Here is a 15,844-nt window from a genome sequence, read left to right as displayed (position 1 = left end):
TTTCTTCTAATCTCTCATTATGTTTTGGGGAACGAGGTCCTGCATTTTAAACACCATGACTCACTTTATGTTTGTGGCCTTCCAACACTCCAGAATAGTCTCGACTTTTCGTGAGCAGAGGTACAGCTCACACAATAGGGGTAAGTCAGTCCCAGGCTCCTGCTCAATGTCAGCCTGGGAGGCAACCTCTCCTGGATTCCCGGGGCTCTCCGAGAGATCTAGCTCTCAGCGTCCTGCAGACCAAAGGAATCCGCTGCCTGGCGCAGTTCCAAGAACGGGATTTTGTCAATCTCTTTAAGGAGAGCGGAGTTCTAGAACTTGCCCTCCCGGCCTCTTTCTTCCCATCCTCTGCTCCTGAGATTTTACAAGTTGCCTGCAAGGGAGTCAAACACGAGTCAGGCAAATAGACCTGTTCTTTCCAGCTACCGTAATCGGATCGCTGGAGCGAAATAAACTCGCAGAAGCGTCCAGAGACCGCAGCCAGACAACTAAAAGCAACTTGGAAGTGAGGTTGCAAGTGCCGCGGGGCTGCAGATTTTAGCTGGTGCCTAAGCACAGGTCGGATCCCCCATCTCCCGCAAAATCAACAACGAAAAGCCTGGAAGAGGGAGGAAGGATGAAGCAAAAGTCGCCCGCATTTTTGCACGTCGGCGCCACTCGTTGGAAAGCCAGGCAGCTTCGGGAGGCGGGAGGGAGAGGTAGGGGAGCCAGGCGCCGAGGTTTGGAGAGGGTAGGGAGGGGGTGGGGGCCTCCTTCCGCCCATCTCCCCCGCCACCCACCCCCCCACAAAGCCCGACAGCTGTCTAGCTCTCGGAATTCATTGGCTTTCCCTACCCCGCCTCCCAAATACCACCCCAATCCAGTTTAGCCCCCCTGCCCCACCCTCGCTGACCTAATAAGGCCATGCAGTGTGTTGGGGACCTATATAAAAGGCGTGGGCTCGAAGGGAGGCTGCACAACTCGGGGGAGAGAAGTCAGCTGCGGTCCAGTGCCTACAAAGACTACCATGGCCAAGGAGTGGGGTTACGCCAGCCACAACGGTGAGTCCGAGCAGCCGCCGGCCCCAGCACCCCAGTCTTGTCCGGGATGGTGTCGGAGGATCCCCTGGAATTGCACAGAAAGCGAGCAACTCTAGGGAGTGCAACTCTAGAGAGTGCGTGGGAAAATATGGGCGGAGGAGTCCTTGGAAACCAAGATTTACTGAGCACTTACCAAGTGCCAGAAGCTGCTGACCCTTTTACCTTTATCTCATGTAGTTCTCCCTGGTATCAAGCCCTTATTACTTCCGCTGCAGGAAACTGAAGTGCAGAGAGAGGCTGGGTAACTTACCCAAGATCACACTGCCTGTGACCTAGAAGTCAGACCACCCGAGGTCCAGTTCTGATTGTCCCTTATTCCAGGATACTGGGCAAGCAGTTCACCTCTCTGAACCTGGTGTCAGTTTAAGAATCCTTGCTCTGCCTGCTGGTTTCTGCCTAACCCATAGTAAAAAAAAAAAAAAAAAAAAAAAAAAGAATAAATAAAAAATAGGAGTGTGCTTTGAAAACCATATGTGGTCAGGTTATTTCTTCCAGCTGTATGGTGGAAGACAGCATTGGTAAAACGTGTGACGAAGTGCATTTCAAAAATGAGCCTTCGAGGTTGTATTCTTGAGCAAGCAGGGGAAATACGCTTAGTTAAATATAATTTCTAGGTACACTATTAAGGAAACAATGAAAAGGTCTTAAATGCTAAGCCTTGTCTTGCCCAAACTGAAAACCAGGACCTTTGCATAATCACTGACTAGCCTCTGTGTATTTTGCTGATTTAGTCGATTAGAAAGAGGGCTTGGAATGTGCCACCAAATGAATCAGTTCCATCAACTTGATTTCCTAGGTCCTGACCACTGGCATGAACTTTATCCCATTGCCAAGGGAGACAACCAGTCGCCCATCGAACTGCATACTAAAGACATCAAGCATGACCCTTCTCTGCAGCCATGGTCAGTGTCTTACGATCCTGGCTCTTGCAAGAGCATCTTGAACAACGGGAAGACCTGCAGGGTTGTGTTTGATGATACTTTCGATAGGTCAAGTAAGTATGACACTTAGGTAGAGGCACACGGATGTTTTCGATGCCTGTATTGGCAAAAATGAGGTTGATGACACAGTAATAATTAGTGAGAAGAGGTGATGGCAATGAGTCTAAATGAATGTCCTTTTGGATGGCCTACACCTGAGGTTTCTGAACAGAGTCTGGAGAGCAAGGCTCCCATTCCCATTGTGTGGCAGAGATTCCATTCTACAAAGCCAGGAACCCAGCAAAGGAACAAAGTAGACACTTTCTCCCCCTGGTATGTGGGTGGGGGTCAATCCAGGGGAAAGAATGAGGTCATTATATGAGTCAAGAATATTGTCTTCAAGGCTTCAGTGGGGTTCATCTGATTAATCCTTTTGGTGAGTGTTTTTGCAGTTCCTGACAATTTCGTGAGTAGTGATTTCTGTGCCATGAAAAGGAAAAGTCACCATGTTTAAAAAACTCTTTACTTACACTATTAAGAAAATCAATGAAATAAAAGCAGACTACTTAGAAATACTTTATTTCAAAGTAAATGAGGTAAGAAAGAATTTACCTTTAATATTTTGGTGCTTGATGTACAATAACACTTTTTCTTATAACCACATTTGTAAAAAAGTTAAAATTATTCTTATTGATGTACATAAATAAATATTCTCAATGATGTTATAGTAGAGAGCAATAGTGTCATAATTCCTACCTGCTAGGAGGCTCCAAGTAATGAAGATCATAGATATTTTATTTTCTTAAGCGATAATTTCATATTGCTGTTACTTTTTTCACCTTCTCCATTTAAATCAAGTTCCATTCTGAAGGATAAATGACAAAATTAAACAGTACCTATTTCGTAGAGCCTCATAAGAATACCATTTTTGTAAGCGGAAATGAGGAAATATTGATCATTCCAAATGAGTTATCCTAATGAGTTGGACTCATATGACCAGAAAGTAACTGTTCTAGTGTTTGCACCAGAAAAATGCTGTGAATCAGACCACTTAACTTCCACATGACTAAGCTCACCCAAGTCTAGCTCTATTGTTTTAGATTATGAGCTTTCGGTTTGCCATTTCAGCACCAAGAGTTGGTCAATCTTTTCTGGAATAGCTATTCTGAATTCTGTTTTGATCTAGTTTATGTTGCTAAATCTTGATTTGGGGGGGTGCGTAATTTCCAATGTCCTGCAGAAAATATCTGAACCTCTAAATCACTCCCCAGGTGAATGAAGTGAGATCAAAGTAATGTGATGTGGTGAAGTATTTGGACAACAAACTCAACATTAATGCTACCAAGAATTACCTCTTTTGGCTGTCCACATTTATTGATTGCTTGGGAAATGTCTAAATTTTCCTTTTTACCTCATTCCAACAGACACAGTTCAAGTTAGAAGTGAATGAAAGCTCTTGCTTGTAGTCTTAAAGAAAAGTGGAGCTGGAGGCATGATATTCATTTCCATTCATCTCCAGACTCTGTTCAGAAGGAATTCACATTTGCATGGTGATTGGTGTGCGAGGCAGTGTGATGAAGACTTTAAAGTCCTTAATCTCATTTAATCCTCATGGCTGCTCTGAAAGGTTGATATTATTATCACCTTCAACAGAGTTGCAAAAACAGGTTCAGAGAAGTTTAGCAACTTGCCTGAGATCACACAATTAGCTAGGATTTGAACCCGCATCCCTCTGGCTCTCAGCCCTCACTTTCTTCCCACCACTCCACACAACAGACTCATTTGTTGACTGTCTGCATCCTTATTGCCCCTCTTTCGTTTGAACTTTGTTGTCATGTTAAATTGGCACTTTAAGCATAATAAAACAAGCAAAGAAAACAAGATAGAAAAGAGAAGTCCTTTATTTTGACATATCCCAAGACTTTGTGGGAAAGAGACCAGTGTGCTTGAGAACCATATCATCTACCCAGCAGACTGATCACCTTTGCCCATTGAACTTCGGCTCTAAGAGCATGTGTTTAAGGTAGGAGTCTGTAAATGAAGCATGAGTTCACTGTTGACCTAGCGTCTCTGAATCGCAGTGCTGAGGGGCGGTCCTCTCACTGGACCCTACAGGCTTCGCCAGTTCCATCTTCACTGGGGCTCCTCTGATGATCATGGCTCTGAGCACACCGTGGATGGAGTCAAGTATGCGGCAGAGGTAGGAGCAACTGTCTCCCAAAGTGAAAACTGAGAAGTGAAAAATAGCCACAAAGTAGCATCCACTTCAAGCCCGAGGTTGTGAAAAGAGCTGTAGTACTTTTAGCATAAGCTGAAGCTGCCGAACATTCTAGGCTAGACGGTTAAGAGTGTAGGTGAGTTAGTGTCATGCGTGAAAATTTTCAAAGTTATATTAAGAAATTGGATAGCGGGAACGCCTGGGTGGCTCAGTGGGTTAAGCATCTGCCTTCAGCTCAGGTCATGATCTCAGGGGCCTGGGATGGAGTCCTGCAACGTGCTCCCTGCTCAGTGGGAAGTCTGCTTCTCTCTCTACCTCTGCCCCTCCCCTTGCTTGTGCTCTCTCTTTCTCTCTCTGGCAAAAAAATAAAATCCTAAAAAAAACAACTGGATAACGGTTTAATAATTAAAAAAATAAAAAAAGGCCAAGGTCTTGACTGGAAGAGAAAAGATAAGGATAGCTAGCATTTATGAAGTGCTTACAAATATGAACTCATTTGATCCTCTCAGCAACTCTATGAGACAGGTTATACAAACAGGCACAGAAAAGTTACATAAGAAAGTTACAGAATTAGTTTAACGAAAGTTCAACTTTCAATCATTGCTTATTACAGTGTTCTAGGTCTACTTCTAATAATTTCATACACTTTTTATTTAAACCACTAAAAGTTTCCCCAAAATATTGCATGTTGATATTTCAAATTCTATTGACTTCCTTTGAGAATGTCTGGCAACGTCAGAATTGTAAAGTTATTGGTTTACTGTGAATACTTTTATACTTATTTTCTTACTTTAGAAATTTACCTCATAACCTGCATTCTATGGTTTCAGCTTCATTTGGTTCACTGGAATCCAAAGTATAACACCTTCGGAGAAGCTCTGAAGCAACCTGATGGGATAGCTGTGGTTGGCATTTTTCTGAAGGTGAGGTAAAAACTAACCATCTTTTTCTTTCAAAATTTAGTTCTTTATTGATGGTTAGGATAGCATGTGTTTCCCCTCCTTCCTTTTATTTAAAAGGGAGAGAGGAATGAATTTCATTATTCATTCAACTGATAAGACATTTCTGGTAAGATCAGCTCAAAATATTTAGCTCTCCCTTAAAAGTGTCCCTTTTGCCATACTCCAGTCCCCCTAACACTTCTAAATTCTCTCCAGAATGAGTGTGTGGGCCTGTGGAGGGGCAATGGAGACAGAGCCTTGGAAAGAGCTTATTGTGGTAGTGGGGAGGGCAAAGTCAGCCTTGTTGCATTATTCTTTCCTGTTACTCTACTTTAGTTGCACTGGAAACCAGAAAAGCTGATGTTGGAAACTGCTGGGATGCCAAGTCCCTGGCTGGTTATCCCCTCAGCTCAGGGCAGCTACCACTCACATGATCCCAGGCTAACATAGCACACGGAATGTGTGTGTTGTTGGGCCAGCTTTGGTTTAAAGGGGACTTAGTGTGATTAACACATGAATTTAGTGGTAACACAATCTAGATTTTAAGCCAGAGGTGAAAATCTAGCTTCTTTCTTTTTGAATGACCTAATTTGTTTTATGTCCTGAACTCATTGGTTCATTTTCAGTGATTGAATGCAACACAACAGGAAGTGGAGTGGGTCTGCACTCCAGACTGGACAATAAATTTAGTTTTGCATACATTGAGTCCATCCTAGCTTGAATTCTGTAGAAGAAAAAAAAAAAGGATGATGGGAGAGAAGATCAAGGACATGGAAATAAATCAACATATAATTTTGTGGTTTGCACTTCAGAGGCCTGGAGTCTAAATTTAGTTCGGAAAATATATACCCTAAAATCTTGGGGGAGAAATAAACTTATGTTTTGTTTAGTACAAGATATTCTGGCAGATTTGTAATCACTAGTTGCTGATGGATGGATCAAAGTTAGTTTTCAAGACAATCATAAATTATGAAGAAGGGAAAGATATAATTATTGGTTTTTGATTTTCTTACAGATAGGACGCGAGAAAGGCGAGTTCCAGCTGGTCCTTGATGCACTGGACAAAGTTAAGACAAAGGTAAAAATAAATCATGTTCCCTCCTAGAACATAAAACAGGGTACGTCAATTTTTCATTATTACATTTTCTTTTTTTTTTTTTTTAAGACTTTATTGATTTATTTCTCAGAGAGAGAGTGTGCACAAGCAGGGAGAGTAGCAGGCAGAGGGAGAAACAGGTTCCCCACTGAGCGGGCTGCCCAATGGGGGGCTCCATCCCAGAACCCTGGGATCATGACCTGAGCCAAAGGCAGATCATCAATGACTGAGCCACGCAGGTGCCCCTATTATTACATTTTCAAGTGTATTTTTTATATCTGTTACTATGTCTGATGAATATACTAAGCATATGCCCACGAACAAATGCTATTATATTTGTATGGTTTACAATTTTTAGTGCAATTTTACATATATCAGCTTATTAAATTCCCAGTCTGTCAGATAATGACTTTCTTACTGAAGTGAATGCAAGAGAAGTTGAATGTTCACCCCCCTTGCCCCCCAACACACATACATACTTGCAGAAGTACTAAACATTTGGGTCCTGGTGCTGCCCTTTCTCTCTGGGGTGATACCTGCATACTTTAAATCTTAACAGTAGATTCTTCTAATTAACTGATTCCTTTTAATTGCCTTTGGAACTATTCTAATCAAATGCTATTAAATTTTACCACCAAAGTATTCTGAGTATAATGTTCAAGTGAGCCTGTTTTTTTTTTTAAATCATTGAGTTCCTAAGCATTAACTTATATGAAACATTTCTGTTATAGTTAGATGTGAGTTTTCTTCTTTTTCTTGAGAAGTGAGGAATTGTAGTTATACTGACAGATAATAGGGAATAAAATGTTACATTTACTGTGCCAAAGTCAAAATATAAACTGGCTTCCCCCCTTTAACTTTTATTTCTGAAAGGCATGAACTTTATTTAATAGTTCCATTTTCTTGTGGTGCCTGGGTGGCTCAGTTGGTGAATCATTCCATTCTTGATCTCAGCTCAAGTCTTGGTCTCAGGGTCCTGAGTTCAACCCCCAAATTAAAAAAAAAAAAAAATCTGTTTTGTTTATTGCATTTGAAATCCATCCTCACAAAATGGCAAGACCGTTGGGGTGGGTGGTGTGGGTGCACCTACTCATCGTGCCTGTGCCCTGTGCTCCCCCAGGGCAAGGAGGCACCCTTCACACGTTTTGACCCATCCTGCCTGTTCCCCGCCTGCCGGGACTACTGGACCTACCACGGCTCCTTCACCACGCCGCCCTGTGAGGAGTGCATTGTGTGGCTCCTGCTGAAGGAGCCCATCACTGTGAGCTCTGACCAGGTAAGTCCCAGCTCCAGACAGAGACTTGACAACATGCAAACATGCATCACTGAATGGCTGTATAAGATATAGATGCCAAATGGAAAATGGACAGCTGCTAAAAGCATGCTTCAGACCAGCTCTATGACCAGGCATTTCAGAGTTTGCTTTGATTAATTACAGTTTGCTCAACTTTCTAAAACTTGGCTTCCAAAAGTACCAGGATAAACACAGATCATTTAAAGGTGGTTGGAATGCTGAACAATGACTGAGTTTATGCTCTGGAAACACTTCAGGTTTTACATTACTAATATGAGTTAGCCTTTGTTAATTTGGAGCTCCCTCAACTACTAAGTACTGCTTAGACGATTGTAAATACAGGCCTGGGGAGAAGGATACTAATGGAAGGGATTTAACATCTTTGTGAGGATATGAGATTTTTCCAGTTCTATAGATATGTAAGTTGTGGCTCAGAAAGGTTAAGTAGTTTGTCCATGATCACACAGCCAAGTGTGGGAGCTGAGATTCCAGTGTCTGTCTGCTTCCAATACCTCTTGACCTCTTTGCTCAGGACTTTCTTCTTAGTGTTCATCTAAAGAATGTCCTTGCAACATTTATCAAAGAGACTTTCAAGGAAAGACTGGGAGAAAATATGTAAGAAGGGATATGGAGAAGAACAGATTAAAGCAAGTGCACAGCACAGAAACTCACACCGTAGATCATGAATGTTTACTTTAATGGTAAAGTCAGTTTTCTAGTACATTTCCTTACTTAAGACAGGGGTTTTCACATTTCTGCCAGTTATAGACTCAAGTGTATACACGATCACTTTTATCAAAAGATCAGATTTAATGGTCAGGTTCACTCATAAACATATTTTGAAAGAGGAATGAAATTTTCTTAAGGAGAAAGCTGTAAACATTTTCATGTAGAAATACAGTACTAATGACAACTTCCTATATTCCTTTTCCTTAAGAAAAAAAAACTTTTAAAATGTTCTTAAAATTTTAAATATAGTATGACTAATCTCTTTCTGTCTTTTAAAAAAAGAGACTCCATAAACTTATACAACGAAGGCAATTAAGCTTATCAATTGTGCCGATATTGTCCCCTCCTACATAAAGCATATACTTCATACTGACCCATCAAATTGAAATAATTGCTTCAGAATTCAGGAGGAAACACTTGGACAGAGGGCATGGTGATCCTATATAAAACGAAGAAAAGAAAAGTACAGAAAAAGCTTCTATTTCACAGGAACTCGTTACCAGATAACTCTGGATCAACAGATTTCGTGGTTTGTTTGTTTTGTTTTAAAAGTCAGAATTTAAAAAAAAATTTTTTTTTAAAGATTGTATCTATTTATTTGAGAGAGACAGAGATAGGGAGGGAGAGCACAAGCTGGGAGGAGAGGGAAAAGCAGGCTCCCCACTGAGCCTGCCACGGGGCTTGATCCCAGAACTCTGGGGTCATGAACTGAGCTGAAGGGGACACTTAACTGAGCCACCCAGGTGCCCCCAAAAGCCTGAAATTTCTAGCTGTCACGTACCAAATGCGTCCAGTTGGTCCAAGTGTCATGCTGACAGTCTTCCCTTGCCCCTTGCAGATGGCAAAGCTGCGGAGCCTCTTCTCCAGTGCTGAGAACGAGCCCCCAGTGCCCCTGGTGGGGAACTGGCGCCCTCCACAGCCGATCAAGGGCAGGGTGGTGAGAGCCTCCTTCAAATGAGGCCGCTGGAGCTTGCCCTCTTCAGGAAAGGAAACCTGCCACTGGAGAGCTTGGTTCCTTGTCTCCTCTTGGTGCTCCTTCCTCCAAGTATATTTCAGCTTTCCACACCACACAATGAATGCTAGAGTGTAATAACCGAGAAGCCAAAGTTACTTTTGACAAGACATAATATGAAAACATTTGGCCTTTGTAATAATCACCTTTCCTATAAAAGAAGCATTGTTAGTAAGGTTTCAAAGAAGAAACAGGTGGGAGAGTAAAGATATCGAAAAATGGGTATTGGGCACCATTTTTTTGTCTTCTTAAATTTCACAGAACTTCAGTTTTACTATTTTTGTATTCTGAGTTGTGTCTCTTAAAAAGAAATAACGAAAACTTCTGTATGTAGGAGTGGATGTGTATGAAGATCATAGAGCAATTAAACTTAAGCCAGAAGTTAAAGTGACTATGCACACCAAGCAAAGAAATGATGCGTTTTAACCCTTAAATAAAACCAACAAGCAGTCCGTTATTTATTACAACTCTAGGTACTGTAGGGATTATCTTGTTTTGATTATCAATGAAAGGAAAACCCATTCAACCGGAGAAGTTTAGAACATTTGATCCAGTGTTTGAATTTCTTCTTCATAAGGATGGCTGACTTTATCCTAACATTTTTCTTTACCTGAAGGAGGGCCATTTATTTTTAATTTTACTACTTTTCTCTTTGCATGCTTATTAATATAAAAATTGCCTCTGATATCTTTCTAATTTGAGGGTGGGATAATAATTCCTGGAACACGAAGGAGTGAGTGACTGCACTTGAAGTGAAAGCAGTTGTACTGATCACCAAAACTAATAAAGACGTGAGTGAAAAAAATCGTGTTGTGTTTTTCAGTGAAGAAAAGGGTCATGAGTGACAGACATGGAGTAAAACTAAGAATGGCAAAGTCTGTAAGTTTGTTTTTATAACCGAAGGGTGATGATAACAGACTCAGGTTCTGATTTTAATCAGATGTTACATTTCTCACAGAACAGCTAAGAATCAGTGAGGGGCCCTCGGAGAAAATCACAGATCAGAAGAGGAATGGGTGACCACGTATTTGAGAGTGGGGACTAGTTTCTGGAAGTCTCAAAGTTGGGTTTAGGAATCTGGGGTCCATACCATGGTTGCTACTTAAGGGCATGGAATCAAGTCAGACTGTAGCTTTTACGTCTTTATTTTTCTAAATGTGTATTAGATAACACTAGTCTAATACTACAAAACCCTATACATTGAGACCTTCAAAACATTTAATATGTTTAGACATGAAGTCTAATTTTGCAGTTAGTGGCTTTGATACGTCTTCCATCACAAGACTGGCTAATACGTTAACTTACCTTAGAAAATGACAGCAATGATTTCATTACTCTGAGGAATGAAAATGGTATTGGGTCAGGAGAGTCCTGTGATGCTGGAAGTGAAGTCAGGTGACAAAGCCCTAGGAGACTCACGTTATTTAATAGATTACCACTTGGGTGAAGTAAAACCAGGTTGGTCAGTGCAAAATGGGTGTGTTAATTAAATCCCTTGAAATTAAGAGGTGTGGAGCTTTCATCAATTAGTGGTAATACACAAGCTGATTCTCTCAGGGTACTTACTTAGTAATGCTTAAAGCACCACAAAAATGCATCCAAAACACATTCTGTGTAGGAGAGGAACATATAACCCAATACCAGCTACAGTGGTCCTTATTCAAGAATGCAGGCTAAACAAGCCTTGAACCGTTTTGGGAGAAAATGTCCAATCAGGAGAGGCTATCTCCCTCGACCATGAGTTCCGTGAGGGCATAGATGTGAGTCTTATAAACTATTCCCCTATTGCCTAGTAGCGAGTCTGGCACTTAGTAAGCACTCAGTAAATATGTGGTAAATAGATGATGTAATGAACACCGATGACCCCAGGACAAATGCTCATCTTCTTGAACAACCAATTACTCTGCATAATTAAGGCTAATACTGGTTTTTGCTCATCTTATGTAGTTTAGACCTCCTTGGGGAATGTTCTCTTCAGCTTCAGATGACAGCTTTGAGTCATTGTCCAACTCACAATTATCACCCAACTTAAAACTTCCAATTTCTCCCTGCACTCACAATGCCGAGTCATTATACATGCTCATTAGAATATTGAAACCACACGTATGTCCTTATTCAGTGGAGGGATCATCTTCACGATCATGCATAAGAGTCCAGACAATTGCACTTGCGGCACACACAGCCTACATGTGTGGAGGAGACGTGGCTAGGAGCTGTGCTGGACATGTTTCAGCATCTGCCAAATTTTATTCTTTTTAAAAAAATTTTTTTTATTTTTTATAAACATATATTTTTATCCCCAGGGGTACAGGTCTGTGAATCACCAGGTTTACACACTTCACAGCACTCACCATAGCACATACCCTTCCTAATGTCCATAACCCCACCCCCCTTCTCAAATTTTATTCTTTAGAACATAATCATCGTAGACATTTTTAAACTTCAACAGAGAACTGAAACTAACTTGAATTAAGTATGTCGGAATATTCAGATAGCTATATCCTTAAGTCTATGAATGGCGCATAATCAATAAGAATTCACTAAATATAGGGCACTGTTAGATTTGAGAGTGCAAATATATTATAATCCTCCCCCTTCAATGGGGAGGCAATATACTTATGAAAAAGTAAATATTCATGACTACCGACCCAAGACTCTTTATGTGCCATCAGTGAATATTTATGTAGATGAATGGGAAGTATTCTACATAGGGTATGTGGGTGTCAGCATCCAACTGTACTCATTTATGTAATCAAATAAATAGGGTGAAACTGACCAGCTATTAACTGGTTTGGATACATGTAAAAATTTGCCACAAACAAAATTGTTTTAAAAGAAATACATAGAGTCCAAAACCACATCAAAGACTGCACATAAATAAATTAGACTTTAGTTTCTCTTCTAAGGCCTTCTTATTTGATACTAAAGGGGAATTCTAGAGATAAACAAAAATATTATTTTAGTAGAGGAAGAACAAGTGAGAAGAGATAAGAAAAAAATGAAAACTGGGGCATCTGGGGCGCTGTTGGCTAAGCCTCACACTCTTGCTTTCGGTTCAGGTCGTGATCTCAGGGTGGTGGGACCAAGCCCTGCATAAGTCCCCGCTCCCATCGAGCCGCTGAGTGTGGGATCTGAGATTCTCTTACCCTTTTCCCCCCTGCTGCTGCCCCAACTCACTCTTTCTAAAATAAAGAAATAAATCTTTAAAAAAAAAAAGAAGAAACTATTAAAAAATGAGAACTGTAAAATGTTTCAGATTTAATGTATGAAAATTTAATGATTTTTAAATACTATCCCTAAGCTAGCACTTAACAGATATAAAATGAAAATGAGAAGGCAAAATCATGTTTGTCTTTAATTTTCACTTGGGTCACTAGATGGCAGCAAAATAATTACAAAAATGACTGAAATGAAAAGCCCAGCTGTTTAGTAGCAGAGCAATGAGGGGTTTTGTTTGCTTGTTTTTAAAAATCCAGAACACCCATTTTCCTTTTCTCAAATGATTAATATTAACCATTAATCTCTATCTACAAAAAAAAAAAAGACGATGAGGGATTCTTATTTTTGACCATGTTAATAGCCAAAAATGAGGCCTTAGAGATTAAAGTTTAGTAGTTGTTGAATCAAAATGTAAATAAATGAGAGGCAAGCGTTTTACAGCCCTGTTCAGTCTTCTGGAGGTCTGGGTGCAAGCCCCCAGCATTTGTTGGATATGTACTCTCGAGCAAGTTAATTTCTCTGGCCTCAGTTTCTTCTTCTGTGAGTAGGAATGATAATGATACTTGCTCAGAGAGTTTTTTTTTTTTTAAGAATTTGATGAGTTGGTACATATAACTTCTTAAAATAGTTATTGTAGCATGTAATAAAACTCTCAATAAGAGTTAATTCTCTCCTGAAAATTAATTTTACTTTAACCAGGAAAAATTCTAGTGGCTTATTCGATACCTAACATCATGTTTTTTCTTTATGTATCTATTAGTCACAACATGAATTTACATCTTAATTCAGATGATGATAAAGGAGTTATTGTAAAGGACTCCCCTAATGGATTTCCCTCTGTGCTTGGCATCGACAATAATAGTTCTTGCCCCATACTATGTGATGGAAAATCAAAGATGTGGCCACGTTAGAAACCAGCACGATGCTAGAAGGGTGATTTGGAGGAGGACCAGAGAATCTTTCCTGAGCAATATTCTGTTCCAGGAGCTCTATACCTTACCTGAGGAAGTGTATGGATGTTGGAAAAACATCCAGAAAATAAACCGAAGAGGAGAGGTGGGAAAACCATAGCATTCATTCTGCTTTACTGACTTTGAAATGTTGGCAGGATGGAGGCCCTTGGAGTGCTGCATGAAGTGGAAAATCTATCCTAATTGTAAATGCAAAAAGTCTCCTGCCATGAAATTAATTTGGGTCTTGTCTGGGCATGTCAGGAAGTCAGCATCCTGAATAAGGTGTGTTAGTTAACTTGGGAGAAGAGTTTATCCATTTGGGGGTGACTCAAGTCCAATTATACAAAAGGAAATAAAGCAAGGTAGGCATAAAATCTAGGATCAAGGGAATGAATGATTGGAGAGCTGATGAACTACTTTAGATTCAAAGGTGTTTAATGGCAGCCACCTGACAACTTGACCAGGTAGATAATCACAGGTAATCAGCAGGAGCAAGAGCGAGTCTAACTATGCAGTCCCAGGGGACCAAGCGTGCTGCAGAGGCATAAAACCCAGTGATTTAAAAGCTAATTTTAGCCCGGTGAGAATCAACTCTGTGCAGTAAACAGAGAATCAGATTCTCCCTTGTAGTTAAATCATTTCCAAGTAGAGAAGGCTGGAAACTCAGAGAAAACATTTAGGCCATTAAAAGCACATATTCTCTGTTTCAACATGTCCATAAATTTCTATCACACTCACTCAACTCATTTGAAATTTGGATGGTTCTAAACACATTTGTTCAAGGGAAGTCATTCCCCTAAGGACACTTGACTCCCATGAAAGTATATTACAAATGGAAGTGTTTGAAAATACTATGCAACTCTGGCTTGCAAAATTCACACTTCTGCTCCTCTGTGTGACTGGTTTAATGAAGGACCCAAGGCATTCACTGGAGACCCCAACCAGTGGGCCTGGCAAGGGTAGGAAGATGATACAAGCCAAACAGAGTAGACATACGTCAGAGCCCAGCCAGGGGGCAGAACTGAGAACTAAATGGGAAAAGGGGCAGGCAGGAGGTTAGCAATAAGGAGACTGCTGCTCAGGGAACATAGAGGGGCCTGGTTCTTGCACCAGGAGCCAATCTTGGGAGTAATGATATTTTTACATTTTATCTGTAATGTAGGCATCATGCATGTGTACATGTGTGTGTACATGTGTGTGAGATGAACATGGGTGTGGGGAGGTTTAAGTGTATAAGAACTTTATCTGTCTTGTTATGCTATGGAGGCCACCCACACTAACACAGTATCTGGCACCTTGTCACTGCTCAAAAAGTATTTGTTGATAGAGGAAGGAATGGGCAGATGGATGGGCGGATGGATGGAGGGTTGGATGGAGGGATGGAGGGATGGATGGATGGGGCAATAAGAATCTTAAAGGACCAAGTGTCAATTTAAGATCATGAGTTGATGGGACCTATGCTCTCATCCTGGGAATGGCAGAGACTGGCATCTCAAAGAGTTCTTGGAGGAATGCAGGAGTTTCTTTGTTGTAACCCAGGCTTCTCCATAAAGAGAGTAACGGTGGGAGAAGAGAAGCAGTTCCTCATCACATATATTCAAAACTTATCATTTGAAAGTTTAAATTTTAAAAATGAACTTAATGTACAAGAGACATGTTTTAAGAGATATAAAAGGAGATCCTCTACCCGGATATTTATCTCTTTTACCACTCGTGTTCTAATGGGCAAGTCGAAGACCTAGGTTGGCAATGAGCCTGTGGCACTGGCCTCTGGTGATACTGATAGGCATGATTCATACTAGCGCTGGAACTTTTATGAGTTTGCCTTCATTTTCTCACTAGTGACTTCAGTTCCCCATTTCGTTCAGCTTTGTGTGAAGATGCTCAAGGCTATTGTACATAAATAATAAAGAAACCACCCCCCGACTCAAATCCTTGTGGCATGGCCGAGATAAGCAAAGTGTGATACTTTTAGAAATTCAATAAACAGGGGCACCTGGGTGGCTCAGTGGGTTAAGTCTCTGCCTTCGGCTCTGGTCATGATCCCAGGCTCCTGGGATCGAGCCCCACATCATCGGGCTCTCTGCTCAGCAGGAAGCCTGCTTCCCCCTCTCTCTCTGCCTGCTGCTCTGCCTACTTGTAATCTCTGTCTGTCAAATAAATAAATAAAATCTTTAAAAAAAATTCAATAAACATTTTCAACTGACACATTCTGCCCCACCTTAATCAGTGGATGTTCAACTCAGGTAAATTTCCTGCCCTATACAAACAACACAGACCTATACACTTATACACATGTACTCATGTACTTGTAATTACTTCCCAGAACTTACTTCATAATATAGTTGAGAATTCTTTGAGAAAAACGTTTACTCACACAGTG

At 40.8% G+C, this 15,844-nt stretch overlaps 1 protein-coding gene across 1 annotated transcript; it reads left to right on the top strand.

The window, feature by feature from the left end:
- Positions 1-902: 902 nt before the first annotated feature.
- On the top strand, positions 903-10,093 carry LOC111146637 (carbonic anhydrase 3). Its single transcript, XM_022502268.1, has 7 exons — positions 903-1,040; positions 1,876-2,073; positions 4,081-4,199; positions 5,048-5,140; positions 6,174-6,236; positions 7,375-7,530; positions 9,116-10,093. Exons 1-7 carry the CDS (start codon positions 1,007-1,009, stop codon positions 9,233-9,235), a joined length of 783 nt encoding a protein of 260 aa, XP_022357976.1. The 5' UTR covers positions 903-1,006; the 3' UTR covers positions 9,236-10,093.
- Positions 10,094-15,844: the final 5,751 nt, after the last annotated feature.

The sequence above is a fragment of the Enhydra lutris genome, unplaced genomic scaffold, assembly GCF_002288905.1.
Source record: "Enhydra lutris kenyoni isolate GAN:26980312 unplaced genomic scaffold, ASM228890v2 scaffoldscaffold14, whole genome shotgun sequence".
NCBI lineage: Eukaryota > Metazoa > Chordata > Mammalia > Carnivora > Mustelidae > Enhydra > Enhydra lutris.
Note: the sequence above shows the minus strand (reverse complement) of the source record. Positions and strands in the feature narration are given on the sequence as shown.